Source organism: Hyperolius riggenbachi, chromosome 6 (assembly GCF_040937935.1).
Source record: "Hyperolius riggenbachi isolate aHypRig1 chromosome 6, aHypRig1.pri, whole genome shotgun sequence".
NCBI classification, from domain to species: domain Eukaryota; kingdom Metazoa; phylum Chordata; class Amphibia; order Anura; family Hyperoliidae; genus Hyperolius; species Hyperolius riggenbachi.
In genome coordinates this window covers 324,036,311-324,059,832 of record NC_090651.1, presented here as the reverse complement: position 1 = coordinate 324,059,832, position 23,522 = coordinate 324,036,311, and the positions used below count along the sequence as shown (strand labels likewise).

The window sequence follows — 23,522 nt, the reverse complement described above, 5'->3', positions numbered from 1 at the left end:
GGCCAGTCCATCTCCTCCATTTCCTGAACAACAGTTGCAAAGTCTAATGCTACATACACACTTGAGATAAATGTCTTTGGAAAATGAAAGACCAATTTTACCACCCTTCATGTAGTATGAGAGCAATACCTACACAGTCTATTCTATGGAGCTGAATTCCCCATCAGACAGAAATCTTTGCAAGATGCTGCACACAAAGATGCTGTACACATTCAAAAGATCAGTTCCTGCAAAAATCTGTTCCTGCCAAAGATCCGTTCCTGCAAAATGCATTCATAGTCTATGATATCTGCAGATCTCATTACACACCTTGTTTAAAGGGGAACTGAAGTAAGAGGTATTTGGAGGCTGCCATATTTATTTCCTTTTAATCAATACCGGTTGCCTGGCAGACCTGCTGGTCTATTTCTCTGCAGTAGTATCTGAATAACACCAGAAACAAGCATGCAGCTAGTCTTGTCAGATCTGACTTTAAGGCTGCATTTTCACTTGTGCGGTGGGAATTGTTGCGGGAAAAATTTGCATGCGGATGCGAATTTCGCATGCGGGTCTATGCAAATTTTCATGCCAATTCGCATGGATGACTATGTATGCGAATTCAACCATGGCAGTCCTGGTGCGATTTTCCATTGTTTCTAGGTGAATTTGCATGAAAATTCACATGAAAATTTGCATACCCAAACCTCATGCAAATTTCCTATTAAATACATTGTATGCGATTCGCATATAGCGGTATACGTTATGCGAATTCTGATGGCTCTGCCATGAGAATTTTTTCTGCACAGAAAAACGCAAAGGAATCCTGAGGGCCCGCTTCCACTTGTGCGGTGCGAATCGCCGCGGTAAAAATTTGCATACGAATGCGAATTTTGCATGCGGTTGTATGCAAATTTTCATGCGAATTCGCGTGATGACGCTGTATGCGAATTTCACCATGGCAGTGCCGGTGTGCTTTTTCATTGATTTCCATGCAAATTCGCATACGAATTTGCATGAAAATTCACATACCAAACCCGCAGGCGATTTCCCTATTAAATACATTAGCAGCGATTCGCATGCATTCAACACACAGGCGAACTCTGAGGGCTCTGGCGTGCAGAAAAATCCTGCACAGAAAGACGCTCAGGAAAACTGACAAGTGGAAACAGGCCCATCCACTTGTATTGGCTGTGCGAATCTGCATGCAGGAAACGCATGCAGATTCGCGATAGAGGAAACGGGCCCTGACAAGTGGAAAAAGTCCCATTCACTTGTATTGCTATGCGAATTTTCATGCAAAAACGCATGCAAATTTGCATGCAAAAAACGCATGCAAATTTGCGATAGTGGAAATGGGCCCTAAAGTCTGAAACACCTGATCTGCTGCATGCTTGTTCAGGGGCTATGGGTAATAGTATTAGAGGCAGAGGATCAGGAGGGCTGTCAGGCAACTGGTATTGATTAAAAGGAAATAAATATGGCAGCCTCCATATACCTCTCTTCAGTTCCCCTTTAACAGACATTCATCTGCAGATCAGATCCACCAGGATGGATCTTCAGATCTGCAGATGATTGTCAGATCTGCAGATGAATGTCTGTTAAACAAGGTGTGTATTGAGATCTGCAGATATCAGACTATAAATGCATTTTGTAGGAACGGATCTTTTTCAGGAACAGATTTTTGCAGATACTGATCTTTTGAATGTCTACAGCATGTTTGTGTAGAGCATCTTGCAAAGATTTTATCTGATGAGGAGTGCAGCTCCATAAAATAGACTGTGTAGAGTATTGCTCTCATACTACATGGAAGGGGGTAAAATTGGTCTGTGTTCTTGCCTTTTCCAAAGACTTTAATCTCAAGTGTGTATGTAGCATAACTATAATAGTGTCCAAGTGAGTAGGGAGGCTGGCTGGTATCTTATTATTTTAGCATTTTAAACTGCTGTTCAGGAAATGCTGTTGAAAACAAAGAAAACCCTGAGAATCCCCCATGAGGAGATGGACTGGCCCAAAACCTGTCGGTTCTGTCAGATTTTAACTGCCTACTTTTTTTTCGCGCTAGTGGTCCTTTAAGAAAAAAATGCTGTACTCACATATGTGTGAAGTTAAATGAGGACGATGTATTTTTGCTTGCCTGTGATTTTTTTTTCTTTTTTGTGTTTTCCTGCTGAAGTTGCTAGAAAAACAAATGCGTCTGCACTTGCTGTTTTCGTATGACAACAGTGTTTAGTTGCAGTGGGTCTGGGGAGCTTCATATTTTGTGTGCACTGCTGTTTAATTCAGATTTACAATGTGTATAGTGGACTTTCCCTGTGAATGCTGCAGTTAGCTGGGGATGAGGTTATGATTAACTCAAAGAAAGGGCTGAGCCATACCTTAGCTGCAGGAGTGTAACAAGCAGCCCCTCTTCTGCCGATGCACCGCCCCAGGTAGTGGCCAGTGACGCTTAAAGAGACTCTGTAACAAAATTTTGAACCTTATTTCTTCTATCCTATATGTTCCTATAGCTGTTCGAATGTGCTCTGTCTTACTGCAGCCTTTCCTATTTGCACAGTGGCTGTGTTATCTCTGTTATATGATCTGATCTTCTCTCCTCTGTCGGCTCTGTCGGGCTGAGGCAGTCAGGCTGGAATGTGCTGTGCTGCTTGTGATTGGATAGAAGCTGTACACACACTCTCCAGTCCCCCTGCACACTCTGTATGACTCACACACTGAGCTACTCTCAGCGTATCACTTGCTATGTCTTTTGTTTGTAAACACTGCATAAAAATGGCAATTACAAGCCAGGATTGCAGCAGGGAGTGGCAGAAACAGCACAGAGGGGACAAGGAGAACATAATGAATAGAATGGTATGCTTCCTATTGTAAGAATTTTACAGTACAGATTCTCTTTAAGCCACCGCCTACCCATCCACTCCTGAGTATTAGCGCAGTCTAGCTATGTAACTATATTGGCTGCTGGGAGGAGGAGGAGACGCAAGGAAGTGGGATTAGGGAATAGGGATGCTCATTTGGATTTCACGGAATTGAAATTTCCACATTTCTGATTGGAAATACTGCATTATCGCAACTCAGTAATTTTAGCCCAATCACTTGAAAGCATTAGACCAATCACAGAATGCAGTCAACTCAAAAGTATATGGCCAATCAGACAATGCAAAAAAATTACATAAAAAAAGACTCCTCAGAAACTGGAACTGAGAAATCGGAAAACAGAAATCGGATTTCTGCGTAAATACCGACATTACAGCAACTTGGTCATTTTAGCCCAATCACAGAAGTGGAAGCATTGGACCAATCAGAGAATGCAGATTCAACTATTTGGCCAAAAGGAGAGTGCAAAAAATGACTCCTCGGAAATCGGAAAACAGAAAACAGAAATCAGAAATCCACAGAATCTGTAAATGGCATTGGTGGAAACTGGAATTTCCACGGAATAGGAAATTGTAATTTCCGACCACCCCTAGCAGGGAAGTATAGTTCTGCAAGGTGAGTGGGAGGAGGGCCCCGTAGCTCATCCCCCCTTCCCCCCTCCTCTGCACCATTGTGTAGCCAACATCTTCATAGCTTAGACTGGTGGTCATCATAATGGTGCCCATACATTAATGGTGCCCATACATGGTACCCTTTTTTAATTTTTTTCAATTCGATAATTTCGTTTTGATTATTCCGTTAGGTCAAATATATTTTTCCAACATGTCCGATCGGATTTTTATAGAAAAAATGGGATAATCGTTAATTTTTCTTGATAAAAAAAAAAAGAATCTTTTTAACTTTCATTCGATTTGATCGTTTTGGTCAAATAAACGGAAAATCAAACGTTTTTATTGTACTGTGTATAGGTACCATACGATAAGGATAATGAATACTAACATCAGCTCCGTTCAGCAGGCAGGCATTGGGTGCACCTTCTTAGATAGATAACCCTTTTTGCTCTTGGGCTATCTCATCCATTCATGCTCAGCTGCTATGTGGCAATGTTATTTTTAAGTAGCGTGACCCTAAAGCCTCTGCTTGTACAGCCACATAACCTTTCTAGCTGAACCTTGCTATTTCCTGTGCCATTCGTGATTTAGATTTTTTCGCTTTACAGCAGGCATGTTTATCTCCCAGAGTTAACCACATGTGGTTTTGAGAACAGCTGTGGTGGATTCTCGGTATGAGTCGGCCTCTGATACACCTAGGAAAAAAGGCTTGGTATCTGGCAGGATCTCAAAGCGAACCAGTAAACCACTCTTTGTTTATTATCACCATCTAGAACATTTGTTTATTTTCACCATCTGGTTGGCCAAACTTTTTACTTGTGGGCTACAATGGGTTCTTAAATTTGACAGAGGAGCTGGACTAAGAGCTGATGGATGGAGTGTTTGTGTGAACTAATATAAAAGCTGCCCTCCCCAATATAGCTAGCTACATGTGCCTCAGTATTAGGTAGCCCCCCTCCCCAGTATCAATAGCCAGATGTGGCCCCAGAATTAGGTAGCCCCTTTCATGGTATAGCTAGCTAGATGTGCCCCACTATTAGGTAGTCCCCTTCCCAGTATAGCTAGGCAGATGTGCTCCCAGTATTAGATAGGTAGCCCCCTTCTCAGAATAGATAGCCACTAGACGCCCCCCCAGTATAGATATCCAGATGTGCTCCCAGTATTAGGTAGCTCCCCTAACCCTGCATAAAAAAAGGCTAAAAACTCACCTCTTTTCCCTAGCCTTTGAGACTGCATAATGCAGGGTCACAGCGCTTTGAGTCCCCAGGGAGAAAAGCGCTATATAAATATTATTGTTATTGTTATTGTTGTTGTTGTTATAGATAGCCATATGTTCTCCCAGTATTAGGTAACCCCCACCTCCAGCATAGATAGCCAGATGTTCCCCAGTATTAGGTAGCCCCATCCCCCAGCATAGATAGTCAGATGTTCCTCAGTATTAGGTAGCCCCCTCCCCAGCATAGATAGCCAGATGCCCCCTGTATTTGGTAGCCACATCCCCAGCATAAATAGCCAGATGTGCCCCCAGTATTAGGTAGCCCCCCTTCCCAGTATAGATAGTCAGATGTCTCCCCAGTATAGATATACAGATGTGCCCCCAGTATTAAGTAGCTGCCCCAACCCAGCATAGATAGTCAGGTGTGCCCCCAGTATTAGGTAGCCCCCTCCACCAGCATAGAGAGTCAGATGCAACCCAGTATTAGGTAGCCACACCCCCAGCACAGAAAGCCAGATGCGCCCCCAGTATTAGGTAGCCTCATCCCCCAGCATAGATAGCTAAGCCAGATGTGCCCCCAGTATAAGGTAGCCCCCACACTCAGCATAGATAACCAGATGTGCCCCAGTATTAGATAGCTCCCTCCCCCAGTATAGATAGCCAGATGATCGCCAGTATTAGGTAGCCCCCTCCCCGTTATAGCTAGGCAGATATGCTCCCAGTATTAGGTAGCCCCCACCCCCAGCACAGACAGATGTGGCCGCAGTATTAGGTAGCCCCCTCCCCCAGTATAGATAGCCAGATGATCGCCAGTATTAGGTAGCCCCCTCCCCAGTATAGCTAGGCAGATATGCTCCCAGTATTAGGTAGCCCCCACCCCCATCACAGACAGATGTGGCCCCAGTATTAGGTAGCCCCCTCCCCGTTATAGCTAGGCAGATGAGCTCCCAGTATTAGGTAGCCCCCACCCTCAGCACAGTCAGATGTGGCCCCAGTATTAGGTAGCCCCCACCCCCAGCACAGACAGATGTGGTCCCAGTATTAGGTAGCCCCCACCCCCAGCACAGACAGATGTGGCCCCAGTATTAGGTAGCCCCCACCCTCAGCACAGTCAGATGTGGCCCCAGTATTAGGTAGCCCCCACCCTCAGCACAGACAGATGTGGCCCCAGTATTAGGTAGCCCCCACCCCCAGCACAGACAGATGTGGCCCCAGTATTAGGTAGCCCACACCGTCAGAAAAGTGTTGCTGGTACCAAATTCAAAAGAACATTTATTTTTCAAAAAACAAAAAAATAACATGTCTTATGTGTCTGTTAGGTTGTGTCTGTACTTTTTCAATAAAATATAGCATTTTATTGATTCACAAATCATCTGTTTTTATCTACATGTATACACTGTCCCAACTTTTTGGGCGAAGAAACCTGGTTATAATACATAATTCCCTGTGTATCAAATGCAAATACAAATTATGCCTGATCTCAAATGTTAAAGGGTTTTTTTTTTATTTAAAACATACAGTATAGATAGTCCCCTACTTACAGACACTCGCGCTACAAATGTCTCACACATACAAACTTGTCCTCATGCACAAAATATACAGTGAAGGTTTTTTCTTCTTTGTTACTACGTATTTTTCTTTTTATACATTACAGAATTGTATAAACTGTTGCAAGTTGTTTAAAAAGGAACTGTAGTGAAAATAACATAATTAATAAAATAGTTTATTGTCACCTCACCCCGATTTACACTCTGAAATTAATCACAGGTGGCAGCATCTTTAGTCCTGTCAGGTGCAGCTCTGTGGAATGTTTGTTTCTGAGAATTCCAAAGCCAGTGAAAATAATGCCTAGTCTCCCAGAATGCTCTGGGAGGAGAACTCCGCATAGCTGAACAACCTACGCTAAGCATCACTGGGAGGGCGGGGCTACATAGAAATATACAGGAGTATCCTGAATAGTTGCTGCATTCTACTATATGTCACTACAGTGCCGCATTAAAGGGAATGTCCAGGATCACTAAAAAAAAAGATCTACTTAGATGGGGCTTCCTCCAGCCCTTGGCAGGCGCTATGTCCCTCGCGCAGCTCTGCTCTCAGCTGCTGGCTCCTGGTCTGCTCTGGTCCAGAGGCTGGACCTGCAGTGTTCCCCAAGCCTGTCCTCAAGGCTCATAAGGTACATGTTTTGTATGAATCCGCAGAGGTAGGTAATCAACTCTGCTGAGACACAAATTACCCCACCTGTGCATGTTTATGGTTTTCTGCAAAACATGTACTGTTGGTGGGCCTTGAGGACAGGGTTGGGGAACTCTGCTCTACTGTACCTGCACGAGCGCTACTGTCAAGCAGGTCCACACTGTCTGGAGTGTACTGCGCAGGCACAGTAGTTCTACCCTGTGCGCACTACATTCCATACCTCGTGCAGGCGCATTAGAGGACGACCTGGTGAGGTCAGCCTCTGCACCGTTGGAGACCGGCTGAGAGTGGAACTGTGGCATGGGACATAGCGGCTGCCAGAGGCTGGTGGATGCCCCGGGTAAGTAAAAGTATTTTTTTTATTTTTTTTTTGTAGCAAGCGTGGTCATTCCTTTTAAAGCACCTTGAGACTCACACCAGGGCTCGGGGTGTATTGTGTCAAATATATTCACGTAGCAAATGTGATGCAAGTGCATTGTAAACGTGTGTTCTAGGGATGATCAGAAATGCCCATTTTTGTTTGAAACATCTGATGTACATGCTTGCTCAGGGTCTATGGCTACAAGCATTATAAGCGGTGGATCAGCCAGGCAATGTGCATTGTTTAAAGTTCACAGAGCAGCCAACACACATTTTTTTTTTTTTACAATAAACCCGAAAGGGGGGAGGGGGGTTAGTTAGGAGAAGATCCATTGTTTACCTGCTTCTGTAGCCCCCCTTATGTGTGGATTGCTTCTTACCGGCCGCAGCAGGTTGCTCCTGGCCGCAATGCATGCTGGGAGAGGCATGCCCCATAATGCCCCATAATTTCAGAGATATGAGCAAAAATAAATATTAAAGGGAACCTCAAGCAAGAAATATATGGAGGCTGCCAGTCCTGCTGATCTACTTGGCTGCAGTGGTGTCTGAATCACACCAGGAACAAGCATGCAGTTAATCTTGTCAGGTCTAACAATAATATCAGAAACATCTGATCTGCTGCATGCTTGTTCAGGGTATGTGGCTAAACGCATTACAGGCAGAACATTAGCAGGACAGCCAGGCAATGTGCATTGTTTAAAAGGCAATAAATATGGCAGCCTCCGTACCCCTCTCACTTCAGGTTCCCTTTAAGTTAGTTAAAAACACCAGGGAATATTCAAAAAGCATTCATACACAATTATGAACTACTAATAAATATATATGTACCAAGGGGTTGTTGAAAGATCACTCGCGATAGGAGGGGATGGTTGGCAAACAGTGATGAGGGAAAATGACAATATTTTTTTCGCATTCATTTTCACGAAAATAATGTAAAATTCGCCTTTCAAGCGAAAATGTCTTTGAAAATCATTTCGCAATACATTTGTGATTTTTCACCCCCCAAAAAATCGCACATAAACATTTTCCGTGAATTTTCACATCGGAAAGAAAAAAAAATTTCCTCTGACAATATTACGTTTGAATATTTTCTCGAAATAGAAAATAGCGTGTTTGATGAGAAAATGACTTTGGCGAAAATTTGCAAGCAACACTGTTTGCAAACACTCCCTTTTATAAAGGGGTGTATTCTATAATAATGCTCTCTTATTTTTGACAGTATATAATATATCATGTTAATGTTCTATCTCATCTTTTCAGGATGCTGCGAGAAATTAAATCAATTTAGTATAACCATTTTACTTCTTGAACTAATAAATACAATACAATTAAAATTATACAAAGAATTGAAAAGATTAATTTTGTTCGGAATGAACTAATCATTTAGAGTTGCTGTTGTTGGAGAGCAGTTCTAAATTGTACGTTATTTATTTTTGAAAATTGTCTTTTCCAAAAAGGCATTTTTCAGAGACTTACGGTGTAATCGTACTCTTCAGAAGTGGCCATGTTGTAGCAATTATCAGACGCTGGGCTGGACCAGGAGAAGCACTGAGGATGCTTGTCTGGCAGATGAGGTTTCTGCAGACAGATGTATGAGACTGAGAGGTATGACAGTGGAGGGACGATATGCACATCTGAAAAAGAGGAAGTGGTAAATCTAGAAATCTCACAGCATAAATATTAGTAGTAATAAAAGTTATGCTTGAAAGGGTGATCCAGGCGCCAATCCTTATTAACCATTTCAGCCCGCGGGTATTTTTCACCTATCAGCACTCCTCCCATTCATTCCCCAGTAACTTTATCACTACTTATCACAACAAAATGATCTATACTTTGTTTTTTTCGCCACCAATTAGGCTTTCTTTGGGTGGTACATTATGCTAAAATTTTATTTTAAATGCAATTTTATGGGAATAATAAGAAAAAAATTGAAAAAACATCATTATTTTTCAGTTTTCAGCCATTATAGTTTTAAAATAATTCATACTACCATTATTAAAATCCACACATTTTATTTGGCCATTTGTCCCGGTTATTGCAACGCTAAAATTATTTCCCTAGTACAATGTATGGTGGCAATATTCTATTTGGAAATAAAGGTCCATTTTTTCAGTTTTACATCCATCAGTCATTTTAAGCCAATTATTTATTAACCACTTAACGACCAGCTAATGCCTATAGGCGTCAGCAGGTCTTAAGTGGGTTACCATGGAAACGGCCGCTCGATCGAGCGGCCTTTCCATGTCAGTTCACGGAGGGTGTCTCCGTGAACAGCCGGAGAGCCGCCGATCGCGGCTCGCCGGCAAAATGTAAACACGCGGGGAAGAAATCCCCGCTGTTTACATCATACGGCGCTGCTGCGCAGCAGCGTCGTAAGGCAGATCGGTGATCCCCGGCCTCTGATTGGCCGGGGATCGCCGGCATATGATAGGCTGAAGCCTATCCTACAATGCGCAGGACGGATATCCGTCCTGCACCACTCACAGGGGGAGGGAGAGGGACAGAGCGCAAAAAAACGTTGTGGAGGGGGGCTTTGAAGAGCCCCCCCCCCCCCCGCAAAGTGCAGCAAGCCGGTGGTGATCAGACTCCCCCAGGAGGACATCCCCCTAGTGGGGAAAAAAGGGGGTAAGTCTGATCGCCCTGGCTCTATCCTGATCTGTGCTGCGGGCTGGAGATTCCACGCAGCACAGATTAGGCAAACCACCCCTGGTCCTTTTAATTGTATACCCTCTTGTCATAGATATTATAATTTTTTTTCCCCTCAAAGTCAGTAAGTGTGTTTTACTATTTGGCCTCAAGATGTCCCCGATGAGCAAAAAAAAAAACTATTATTGTACTATGTATGTGTCACAAAATGCATCTGCTGGCGAATTTCCTGAACTATTGATGAACTTCCTCCATTTCGCCAGCAGATGTCATCTGTGTCCTCAGAGTTTGAAACTGCTTGAAGTATCCTCTGCCACCACCAGATGTCTCACTCACAAGAACTGTTATTGCAGATTTAATGAGGGCAGCTCTGTGATCACCTGGACTCTGTCATCTGACTTTCTTGGACACTATTTAAGCTGCCTTAAGAGACCACTCTGGGCTAGCTCATCAATGTCCGTTCCTGATCCCGAGTTCTAGCCTTCTGGTCTTGTTCCTGATCCTGAATCCTAGCCTTGTATCCTGTCTTGAGTCTTAGCCTTGTATCTGCTCTGATCGTGTTTGACCTGTTTTCTGTATCTGACTAACCCTTTGCCTAAGCGATTATATCTTGTTTGTATCTTTGGTTTGACCCTGCATGTATGACGTTCCGTTGCCTGCCGATTATAATTCTGATGCTCTGTCTCTGTATATAATGTATATGATTCTCATGTGTATATATTAGTCAGGTTTGGGGTTCAGTGTGCACACTATATTGTTATGCTTGGATACCTTTGCATATTATCCTATATGCAGGGGGTCCATAGCATCTGCAATACCTGATATATTCTGATTATGTGTTAGTTTCCAGTTGCACCATTGCTTATATTACTTGCCTGACGTCTGCATGATTCTCTGCATAAACGTAATACTAATTGTTTATGCATCCTGATAGAGTAATTCTCTGCGTAAAGTTAATGCTAATTGTGTATGCATTCTGATGGTCAGATTCTCTGCATAAACTTAATCTTGTTTATGCGTCCTGTTTGATTCTCTGCATGATCTTAATGCTGATTGTTTGTTTGTAAGATGTGTAACTGTTTAGTTGCATAACTCTGTGCATGAACTTAATGTGCAACATTTATGCTGATTACAATAAATCTTTATGTTTATTCCTTTAATTACAGTTTCAGTGTTTCTTGCATACTGACAGAGCAATCTTCCTTGTGATTCCCTTGCATTGTATACCAATGCAACAGAATCATGACAGTATGCTAATAGGATACAATGTATCACTACATTGTAACTAGGGGAAGTGACGTAGGCTTCCATCGGAAGCCTCTGATCACAGTGGCGGCGAGAAGTTTATGCATGGAAACATTGTTTCCATTCATAAGTTTAACGCTCGGCGGCGGAAATCAGCGGCGGGAGATAGCGGGGCGGCTGTACGTAAAGAATAAACACTGTTTTTTGAACAAAAACAGTGTTTATTCTTGGCGACATGCTCAGATTGGCACAGGGGACTTTTGTCCCCTGCAGCAATTCCCCCCCTGCTTGCAACAGCAGCGCGATCACGGGCAGCTGCCCGCAGGATCGCCTGCAGACCCCCCCAAACTGCAGGGACGTGACTAGCACGTCCCTGTGGCTCTAGCTGCTGCCGCTGCGGACATGAAGCTCAGGTCCGTGTGGCTGAAATGGTTAAAGGTAAACTATCACAAAAAATGTAAAAATTTAAAATACACGTAAACACATACAAATACGAAATATGTTTCTCCCAGAGTAAAATGAGCCAGAAATCATTTTTCTCCTATGTTGCTGTCACTTACAGTAGGTAGCAGTAATCTGACAGAACCGATAGGTTTTGGACTAGGCCATATCCTCCACAAGGGGAATTCCCTGGGCCTTTATTATTTTCAAAAGCACTTAGTGAATGGTAGTTGATCAATCAAACTGTCAGAATCGTGTAGAAACAGGTGTGTGTGTGTGTGTGTGTGTTGGGGGGAGAGCCCACATCTTTGTATAGATCCTTTCCAGGGAGTGCTTTTTGTAAAAAATACATGAAATACTGGGAATCCCCCATGAAAAGATGGACTAGTCAAAAACCTCTCAGTTCCATCAAATTTCTACTAACTGTTGTAAGTAACAGCAACTTAGGAAGAAAGTAATTTATGGCTTGTTTTACTCTGGAAGACACATACTTCTTATTTGTATGTTTACATGTATTTTAAATTTTAAAATTTTTCACGATTGCAATCCTTTAAATAATAAATCCTCACACACTATTTTCTCTTGTCCTGCATGTTTGTAGACAGGCTGTCTTAAGACCCCCAACTAAAAACAGCAAAAAATGGCTGGGCTAAGGCAGAGGCGAGAGAGGCTCCAGCCTCAGGGCGTAGTGTAGAAGGGGGCACACAACTCACTCAGCTGTCATTCCCCTATTGTATTTAAAGCAGAGAGAAATACGAAAAGAGGATACATGGCAGTGACAGGCAGATAACTAGAGATTAAGATGTTTGGGATGTTGGAGGCCCTGGGACACGTGGGGGGCGGGGCCCATTTGGGGACAGGAGGGGACATAGCACATGAGGGGGGACCAATAGGCACACATAGCGGCTGGGAGGGGCTTCCACTCCCCCCTTCCCTCACCTCAGTTTCCCCCTTCAGCGCTCCCCCCTCCAGCATTTATCAGCAGCAGGCATGGAACAAGGAACGTGGACATATCTCTTCTGCGAACCACGCGATGGAGGTTCTCTGTAAGGAGGGGTGCTTGGATACCCCTTTTCAAAATCCGTGTTGGTCCGGATCTGGATACCCAGATATCCGGATCCAGATCGGATATCCGGATTTGGCCATTTTGGTATCCGGCCTCGATCGGATATCCAACCCCACTATCCGGGATATCCGGGCAAATTCGGATATCTGGATAGAAAACCCGGAAGTTCCCTTTTACTTGCTTTTAAAATGTTTTTAGGGTCAATGAGGCATGTAGCATCATTATTTTTTAAAGGGGAACACTAATTGATGATGTGGGGACTTAAAATCCCCCCCCCAAAAAAATGGCTGTCAATTAACATTAGGCCTAGGTTCCAGACAGCGGTCAAGCAGCCCACGTTGTGTCCAAAGTCCAAAGGACAAAGTGCCACGTGCAAAGTGCCACATGCAAACACATGCAAAGCGCCATGTGCAAAGTGCCACGTGCAAACACGTGCAAGGTGCAAAGTGCAAACACGTGCAAAGTGCAAACACATGCAAAGTGCAAACACGTGCAAATACGTGCAAAGTGCCATGTGCAAACACGTGCAAAGTGCCAAGTGCAAACACGTGCAAAGTGCCATGTGCAAAGTGCAAACACGTGCAAAGTGCCACGTGCAAAGTGCCACGTGCAAACACGTGCAAACTTGGCACTTGGCACTTTGCACGTGGCACTTTGCACGTGTTTGCATGTGGCACTTTGCATGTGTTTGTTTGCATGTTGCACTTGGCACTTTGCACATGGCACTTTGCACTTTGCATGTGGCACTTTGCACATGGCACTTTGAACGTGGCACTTTGCACTTCTTTGCACATGTTTGCACGTGGAACTTTGCACTTTGCACAGTGCAAAGTGCCACGTGCAAAGTGCCATGTGCAAACACGTGCAAAGTGCAAAGTGCAGAGCAAACTTTGCACTTGGCACTTGGCACTTTGCACTTGGCACTTTGCACGTGTTTGCATGTGGCACTTTGCATGTGTTTGTTTGCATGTGGCACTTGGCACTTTGCACATGGAACTTTGCACGTGTTTACATATAGCACTTTGAACGTGGCACTTTGCACGTCTTTGCACATGTTTGCACGTGGAACTTTGCACTTTGCACATGTTTGCACGTGCAAAGTGCAAAGTGCCACGTGCAAAGACGCGCAAAGTGCCACGTGCAAAGTGCAGAGCAAACTTTGCACTTTGCATGTGGCACTTTGCACGTGGCACTTGTTTGCATGTGGCACTTTGCACTTGGCACTTTGGCACTTTGCACATGGCACTTGGCACTTTGCACTTTGCATGTGTTTGCACTTTGCACTTGGCACTTGGCACTTTTCACGTGGCACTTGGCACATGTTTGCATGTGGCACTTTGCACTTGGCACGGGTTTGCATGTGGCACTTTGCACTTTGCACGTGGCACTTTGCACATGTTTGCAAGTGGCACTTTGCACATGGCACTTTGCACTTTGCACGTTGAAAGTGGCACTTTGCACGTGGCACTTGTTTGCAAGTGGCACTTTGCATGTGTTTGTTTGCATGTGGCACTTTGCACTTGGCACTTTGCACGTGGCACTTTGCACTTTGCATGTGTTTGCACTTTGCACTTGGCAGTTGGCACTTTTCACGTGGCACTTTGCACATGTTTGCATGTGGCACTTTGCACTTGGCACTTTGCACTTAGCACGTGTTTGCATGTGGCACTTTGCACTTTGCACATTGCACATGTTTGCAAGTGGCACTTTGCACGCGTTTGCACATGTGTGCACGTGGCACTTTGCACGTGTTTGCAAGTGTTTGCACGTGTTGGCACTTTGCACTTAGCATTTTGCACGTGTTTGCACTTGGCACTTGGCACGTGTTTGCACGTTGCACTTTGCACACGCCACTTTGAAAGCGGCACTTTGCACGTGGCACTTTGCATGTGTTTGCACGTGGCCCTTTGCACTTTGCACTTTGTACGTGGCACTTTGCACTTTGTGCTTGGCTGTTTGCACGTGGCACTTTGCATGTGTTCCTTTCCCCTAATCCCTAACCTAAACTTTGCACTTGGCACTTTGCACTTTGCATGTGGCACTTTGCACATGGCACTTTGCACGTGGCACTTTGCACGTGTTTGCACGTAGCACTTTGAATGTGGCACTTTGCACGTGGCATTTTCCACGTGGCACTTTGCATGTCTTTGCACGTGTTTGCACGTAGCACTTTGCACTAAAGTGCCACGTGCAAAGTGCCACGTGCAAACACGCGCAAAGTGCCACGTGCAAAGTGCAGAGCAAACTTTGCACTTTTTATATGTGGCACTTTGCACGTGGCACTTGTTTGCAAGTGGCACTTTGCATGTGTTTGTTTGCACGTGGCACTTTGCACATGGCACTTTGCACTTTTCATGTGTTTGCACATGTTTGCATGTGGCACTTTGCACATGTTTGCACGTGTTGCACGTGTTTGCACTTGGCATTTTGCACTTGGCACGTGTTGGCACGTGTTTGCACGTGGCACTTTGCACGTGGCACTTTGCACATGGCACTTTGCACGTGTTTGCATGTGGCACTTTGCACTTTGCACGTAGCACTTTGCACGTGTTTGCACATGGCACTTTGCACTTTGTGCTTGGCACTTTGTACGTGTTTGCATGTGGCACTTTGCATGTGTTCCTTTTCCCTAATCCCTAACCTAACCTGTAGCTAGCTAAGGCTAATAGCTGGCCAGCAGGCAGCAGCTGGCCTGGTCTGTGCACAGCACACACACAGACACATAGCAGCTGCCTGCAGCACTAGAGCACAGCACACACTCTGACTGTCTGGCACATAATGAAACCAAGCTAATTATCGATTTAACAATAGTGTAGTGATAGTGAAGGGGTTAATCACTGAACAGCTTTATGTAACGATTGGTGTCAGCACACAGAGAGAATCTGATTATTGGTGATTTGCAGTATCACCAACAATACAGATATATACCCGATTATTGATGATCTGCAGAATCACCAATAATACAAGTATGACTAACCTCTGGACACCTGATAAAGTGTAAGTGTTTTGGTGCAACAGTAGGCTGTCTCCCGTGGGGCGGGAGACGCTGATAACAATGAGCATGGACCACCTGAGGAGCAGGTGGCCCTTGACTGTGTGTGAACTATCTCCTAGAAAAGGGGATAGAGATAACCTGCGAGCCAGTGATTCCCTGCAATACTGGGAATCAGACTATACTGCAGCCAAAGGACTCCTTAGGGATAGAGCCCCTGACTGTACTGCAGAGAGGTCTCTCTGAGGAACAGGAGGTCTCTGCAGCTACCTGACACTTGGCGGGGTAGTGTCACAGGTAGTACAGACAGACTGAACACTCAAGGTATGAGTGACAGCCAGAAGGGTCGGCCAGGCCAGGTCGGCAACACATGAGCAGATAAGGTACAGAGACAGAAGGCTGATTCGGTAACCAGGTACAGGCAGGGTTTGGCAACAGGTAGGCAGATATGCATAGGTACCGAATCAGAAAGCAGGAGAGAGGTCGAGAGAGCAATTGGTCATAACAGATAAAGCAGAGGCCTAGTCTAGAGTGTGAGGTCCGTGGTCTCAACACCCAGGAACTGGTCTAAAGTATAACACAGCAATGACACAGTATTCCTAAGCTTGGGTGTGAGGTCCTTGGTCTCAACACCCTGGAACTGGTCTAAAGTATAACACAGCAATGACACAGTATTCTTAAGCTTGGGTGTGAGGTCCTTGGTCACAACACCCTGGAACTGGTGTAAAGTATAACACAGCAATGACACAGTATCCCTAAGCTTGGGTGTGAGGTCCGAACACGGTAAATCCAGCGCTGGAGACTTGGGCGCAGCAGCGCAGGAGACTTGGGCGCAGCCGGCGCCACCATAGGCCGTAATAGGAACTACGGCTATCGCAGGCACAGGGAGTAACTTCAGCGCCGTCAGAAGACGGATCTGAAGTTGCTTTTAAAACAATAATTCGGCTTCCAGCAATTGCTGGAAGCCGAATTATTTCATTCCCACACTATCCATGTCGGCCTGGAGGGGGAATAGTAATTAACACGGCCCGGACTTGTGCGGCAGCAGGATTAGCCATATACTGGCTGTGTCCTGCGCCCAAGTCTCCGGTGCCGTTCTCTCTCGTACGCGTGAGGTCCTTGGTCACAACACCCTGGAACTGGTGTAAAGTATAACACAGTAATGACACAAGCGTAATCTGGCTAAGTGTGAATTCCCAGGTCCACCTGGTTCTAACACACTGTGGGATCTGACTATGGTCTGAGTGCTCACACGTATGTATTTGCAACGGCAGACAACCTGAGACTGACCAGCGACATCTATATATAGTGCAGCGCTCCTCAGCGCCACCCAACGCTACTCAGCCAATGACAGTCTGCGCTGGGATCAGCTGACCAACCTGATCAGCTGGCTTGGCTATACTGTAAGCACCGATACCTGGCCATACTGTGGGCACCTATACCTGGCTATACTGTGGGCCAGGTATAGCCAGGTATTTTCAGGGGAGCCCAGTGATTTCTAGTTACGCCCCTGCTGGGGCACCTCTTAGTCTAATAGCAATCAGTGTGTGACGGTTGGGGTGGGAGGGATAGAAGGGTGCACTTTGGTGTCTCAGCCTTGGGTGCTGGAGGACCTTGTCCCGGCTCTGAGGAAAAGTACCAGAAACATTATTCAGATACATGGATGCAACTATGACATTAAAGCAACACACATACATTTATTTTCTCATTTTAAGTGGGTGACCAAAATTTTTTTTACCTGGTCTTCTCTTTAAAGCAACAGGGACAGTCATATTATGCCAGGGTAAAAAACACATTTATAAGTAGATAGCTACTTGCTCTACTTACATAACAGATGTATTGTACTGTCCACTTTTTGATTTCAATATTTTTTATAGTAAATGAAGAGAATTCTGTTCCTAGCATTTGCCATCTTGGTTCCCTCTGACTGAAGCCAATACTGATGTCATTTCCTTCCTTACTCTCTTTTTTTTTTTCCTAAAATCTCTGTCATAGCTGCTTGCTTGTAAACACGTGAGAGCACAGCATAGAGATCGTATTTCAGCAGCACTGAACTGCCCTCAGCCAATCACTGAAGAGTAACAATGTGGGATGGGAGATGACAAACTTCCCTCTCTCACTGTCTTTGGCAATGGCGAGAATAGAGCCAGTCTGTCTGTGGTAAGATTTATTACAGCAGAAATATTTCTGAATAGATTGGAGAGCTTGCAATGCAGGATGAGGTTCCAGGCTACATAATGAACACAGAATAGTGAGTAAATGGAATTTGATTTTGTGGCTGCCAATCCCTCTTTAAGGTCCTCCTCCACTTGCAAAGCAGAAATATCTATAATAAAACCCAAAAAACTTGTATAAGGCTGTAAAAATGATATTCAGTAAATACTCAGCTATTCTTTCATGATAAAAGCAGGGGGTACTTGAAGCCAGATACCTAGGGCCTCTTTAAGGCGGGACACCACCTTATTGCTGCAGTCCAAATTCCCACAGTGTCTACTGTGAGCGGATGTGAGCCTTAAGGCCCATACACACGTCGAATTTCCGCGAACGACGGGTCGTTTGAACGTCCCGTCGTTCCGTCGTTCGCCCGCTAAATCGAGCGTGTGTACAGGCTGTCGTTCGCTTGATAAGGGTGAGTTTGAGCGATCCGCCACTCGCCCTTATCAAGCGAACAACAGCCTGTACACACGCCCGATTTAGCGGGCGAACGTCGGGACGTTCAAACGACCCGTCGTTCGCGGAAATCCGACGTGTGTATGGGCCTTTAGCCTAGCACACACATTTATTGTTGGGGGGGGGGGGGGGGAGGGTGTGACCAGGAGAGCAGGGATGTGGGGGATGTGATAAGGGGGAAGTTAGGGAAGGGATATTGACAGTTGGCCTCTCAACCTACTGTACCTCCAATGTTGGTCTATGGTGAGAGGCATGGCCTGGGATGCAGGAAGGGTACAAAGAAGTCACCGCTATTTCTTCTGTCCCCCACAGCTCCACTGCTGCTATTTGCACTGTCCATGCTGTTATGGAGTTTTTTATAGCCCAACTCAACCGCTGCTACCAGGAGTATAACTAGAAATCACTGAGCCCCCCTACAAAACTTTGGATGGGGCCTCCTTCCACCAAACACCCTCCCCCCACCCCCACCAGAACCAATGTTATTAAATTGTTATTCAACTAGTTATTCAACTAGTGCCCACATCTTTGTCTTCAAAACTTTGTATGATCCCTTATCACTGGCTAAGCAGATGCAGTCATTAGAACAATTGTGCAAAGAGCAGAAAGTTTTTTTCTCTCCTTGCCCTTAGTTGTCAGTCTCTCAGGACGGGGCCCCCTGTGGCTTCTGGGCCCCCATGCGGCTGCATCTCTTGCAGGGTCTATTGTTACGCCCCTGGCTGCTACCAAAGTCTGGCGTACCCAAATTAAGGGCTGTGGCCAGTAATTTCGGTATTTAACATTGGGACCTGCGGTGGCGCTGTCATAGTGCAGAAGATGAGCACTGTAAAGAACCTAGTTGGCTATTGCTTTACCATTATTTTTCTGCAGATCATTGTGTACATGCATACAGTGTAAAATGCATACTCAACCAGAGGCATGTTGGCCCCCATTTCAATTCACTTTTTTTCACTTTTTCTCATAAGTTTTCTCCTAGGAGATTTTTTTCATCTTCTGTTTAAAATACTGTGTATACTTGAGTATAAGCTGAGTTTTTGAGACCACAAAAGTGATCCAAAAGTGGGGGTCTCAGCCTATACTGAAGTTACTGGTGTTTAGTGAGCCTCCCAAATGTAGCAGCCACTGCAAAACACGCGTTTAAACTGTAGTTGCAGTCTCTTCGCTATGATGCCCTCCAGTGGCACCAAGCATCACTTGCACCAGTGCAGCAATCATAGCTGTGAGAGAGTACAGATCTCAAGCTAAAGAGGGATCCCAATGCAGTGTGGCTCAGTAAGGTATGTGTGTGTGTGTGTGTGTGTGTGTGTGTGTGTGTGTGGGGGGGGGGGGGGGGGAGATGACAGAGGGTAACAGAGGGTCTGCATTACATTGTGCTGCACTCTTGCGCCCAGCCATCAAAACATACAGCAGTGTGCACAATACTGCCATAGCGCAAGTTCTGCCATGACAGCACGCAATAGCTTTTGTTTGGTTCTATGCTTCTATCAATGTCTAATCAATAAAAAACTCTAGTAATGTATGGATAGTTTTAACTGATAAGCTACTTCAATAGTGTTATCTCATTTGAGATAAGTGCACTGATTTTGACCTCAGTCGGCAGAACTTGTGCTGTAAATTATTGGAATGCTTTGATCTCTCTCTGCTAGCAGAAAATATAGAAACTGAAAGCAGGAGTCCTCTATTATTATCTCACACTGACCCCTAGTGACAAGTGGCCTTAAATACACAATACAGCAGTACTAAGTAGAAGCAAGGAAATATAACAAGTAAGAAATAAACAAAAAATGTGCTAAAATAATTTGACCTGGAGCACTTGCAAGCCTCTGATTAAATTGGCTGCTAAAGGGTTAAACAACTTGTACATCTTACAATGCTTTGCACAGTGAACATTTTGTTGTGTTATTGCTTTTTACATAGAAGCCAAGTAACTTAAAATAGAACCCACAGAGTGAGTCCAAAAAGCATTCCAATCAGCATCTGCTTCCCTACATCCCCCGAGCCACACAGCTGAGATAATGAACTCTGGCACTGCTTATTAAAAAATGCTTACTGCCAGCACGTGTCACTGAAAACTGTGATCACTGCGCAATCGTCCTAATCTGACACTGCACACAGCAGGGAGCTGAACTTATTCATTGTTCTGTCAGCTCAAATGGATAAAAAAGCAATCTATGGTGGCCAAGAGTTATTAGGTTTTATTTCTCTGTCAAAATGCTATTACATTGAAAGCTAAATATTCTGCTAAGGGTAGTGTGAATAACCTTCATCAAAATACACAACAATTCTTTTCAGAATGTGTGTTTAGACATACAGTTTTATTGGAATAAATATTTTTTTTTTAGACATCAACAACTGCAGTTATACTAAGTGAACACTAGGTGGCATTCGGAATGTCCGTAGTTCTCCCCCCCGATTGAATGAGTATTCCACCAGTTCTTGTGCCACTCTGTGTTTCGCTGTTAATATCTGCTATGACTGTTCCTATTCAACAGCTGTACAGATACATATTTTACAGACAAGTTACATAGACAATCAAGGGAATTACACATCAGAGAATAATTGTATGGTACATCTTGTGCTAAGTAAACATACATTTTGGTGCTGAATTCCCTTAGGCACTTTATTGACCTGAGGAAGCGGGCAGAGACCCGAGAAACGTGTTGTCTTTTTTAATTGTGCTTGAATAAACCTTCCCTGTTCAAAACCCTTGTTTTTCTGGGTTGGTTCATATGGGGACAGTGCTGGTCGTAATGGAAAAAGCTACGCTTACGGATCATTACGCGTAATTTTACGCTATTACGCATTACGAAATTACGCTTACGGCATAGACATTCAATTTCGGTACATGTCTGTAATTACGCATTGCCCTTACGCAATTACGCGTAAGAATACCGTAATTCAGGTTGTTACGTTATAGGCTTATGCGTAAATTCCTACTAGCAATTAATGCGTAAGGTCATGCTGCCAAGCGGAAAAGTTGACGCATGGATCAATGTTAGGTAGCCGCCGACTTTAAGGGTTAATAGCAAAGCCCCCTTAAGTACTAAGAGCCTCAAATTTGGAGAATATATTAAGGAGATCAGAAGGAATAAGAGGAAAATTTTTTTTTCAAAAAGACCTTATAGTTTTTGAGAAAATCGATGTTAAAGTTTCAAAGGAAAAATATATACATTTAAAAACCCGCCGACTTTAATGGTTAATAGCAAAGCCTGCTTAAAATTTAGAAACACCAAATTCACAGGGTATATTAAGGGGATCAGTGGGAATAAGAGGAAAAATTTTTTTTTCAAAAAGACCTTATAGTTTTTGAGAAAATCGATTTTTAAGTTTCAAGGGCAAAAATGTCTTTTAAATGCGGAAAATGTCAGTTTTTTTTGCACAGGTAACAATAGTGTTTTATTTTCATAGATTCCCCCAAGTGGGAAGAGTTTTACTTACTTCGTTCTGAGTGTGGGAAATATTGAAAAAAAAACGACGTGGGGTCCCCCCTCCCAGACCTCTTTAACCCCTTGTCCCCCATGCAGACTGGGATAGCCAGAATGCGGAGCACCGGCCGCGTGGGGCTCCGCACCCTGACTATACCAGCCCGCATGGTCCATGGATTGGGGGGTCTCGGAAGGGGAGGGGCAGCCAAGCTTTCCCCTCCCCCTCCGAGCCCTTGTCCAATCCAAGGACAAGGGGCTCTTCTCCACCTCCGATGGGCGGTGGAGGTGGAGGCCGCGATTTCCTGGGGGGGGGGGTTCATGGTGGCATCTGGGAGTCCCCTTTAAAAAGGGGTCCCCCAGATGCCCACCCCCCCTCCCAGGAGAAATGAGTATAGAGGTACTTGTACCCCTTACCCATTTCCTTTAAGAGTTAAAAGTAAATAAACACACAAACACATAGAAAAAGTATTTTAACTGAACAAAAAACATAACCACGAAAAAGGTCCTTTAATATTCTTAATTAACCATTAATACTTACCTGTCCCTTTAAAAGCCAGTTCCCACGCAATATCCTCGGAAATATACTAATCAGTTACAATGTAACAAAGTTATTACAATGTAACAACTTTGTTACTTTGTAACACCACCGCACCCGACGTCACTCGCCGCTCACCCGCCGGCCGCCGCATACACGCTAAGTCCCCGCCGGCTCCCGCCGGCCACTCCGCCCACACCTGTCACCCATATACATGCTGGCACCCATGGGTGCCAGCATGTATATAGGTGACATGTGGGAGAGGCGGGGAGGGCAGCGGAGCCGGCGGGGACTTAGCGTCCCTTCACCCGACAGAGCTCTGAGCTATAGCTCAGAGCTCTCGAAAGCATCTTTGTATTTGGGCTCCAAGGAGCCCCATTGGTCCTTAGCAGACCAATGGGGTTCCTTCAAATCAGAAGGAACCCCATTGGTCTGCTAAGGACCAATGGGGCTCCTTGGAGCCCAAATACAAAGATGCTTTCGAGAGCTCTGAGCTATAGCTCAGAGCTCTGTCGGGTGAAGGGACACTAAGTCCCCGCCGGCTCCGCTGCCCTCCCCGCCTCTCCCACATGTCACCTATATACATGCTGGCACCCATGGGTGCCAACATGTATATGGGTGACAGGTGTGGGCGGAGTGGACGGCGGGAGCCGGCGGGGACTTAGCGTGTATGCGGCGGCCGGCGGGTGAGCGGCGAGTGACGTCGGGTGCGGTGGTGTTACAAAGTAACAAAGTTGTTACATTGTAATAACTTTGTTACATTGTAACTGATTAGTATATTTCCGAGGATATTGCGTGGGAACTGGCTTTTAAAGGGACAGGTAAGTATTAATGGTTAATTAAGAATATTAAAGGACTTTTTTCGTGGTTATGTTTTTTGTTCAATTAAAATACTTTTTCTATGTGTTTGTGTGTTTATTTACTTTTAACTCTTAAAGGAAATGGGTAAGGGGTACAAGTACCTCTATACTCACTTCTCCTGGGAGGGAGGGTGGGCATCTGGGGGACCCCTTTTTAAAGGGGACTCCCAGATGCCACCATGAACCACCCCCCCCCAGGAAATCGCGGCCTCCACCTCCACCGCCCATCGGAGGTGGAGAAGAGCCCCTTGTCCTTGGATTGGACAAGGGCTCGGAGGGGGAGGGGAAAGCTTGGCTGCCCCTCCCCTTCCGAGACCCCCCAATCCATGGACCATGCGGGCTGGTATAGTCAGGGTGCGGAGCCCCACGCGGCCGGTGCTCCGCATTCTGGCTATCCCAGTCTGCATGGGGG

At 45.0% G+C, this 23,522-nt stretch overlaps 1 protein-coding gene across 1 annotated transcript in view; it reads right to left on the bottom strand.

The window, feature by feature from the left end:
- LOC137522192 (C-X-C chemokine receptor type 3-2-like) overlaps positions 1–23,522 on the bottom strand; it is a 71,948-nt gene that overhangs the window by 5,787 nt on the left and 42,639 nt on the right. Inside the window, exon 2 of the mRNA XM_068242222.1 lies at positions 8,710–8,811. Coding sequence (XP_068098323.1) covers positions 8,710–8,811 — 102 coding nt within the window. The remainder of the gene's footprint in view (positions 1–8,709; positions 8,812–23,522) is intronic.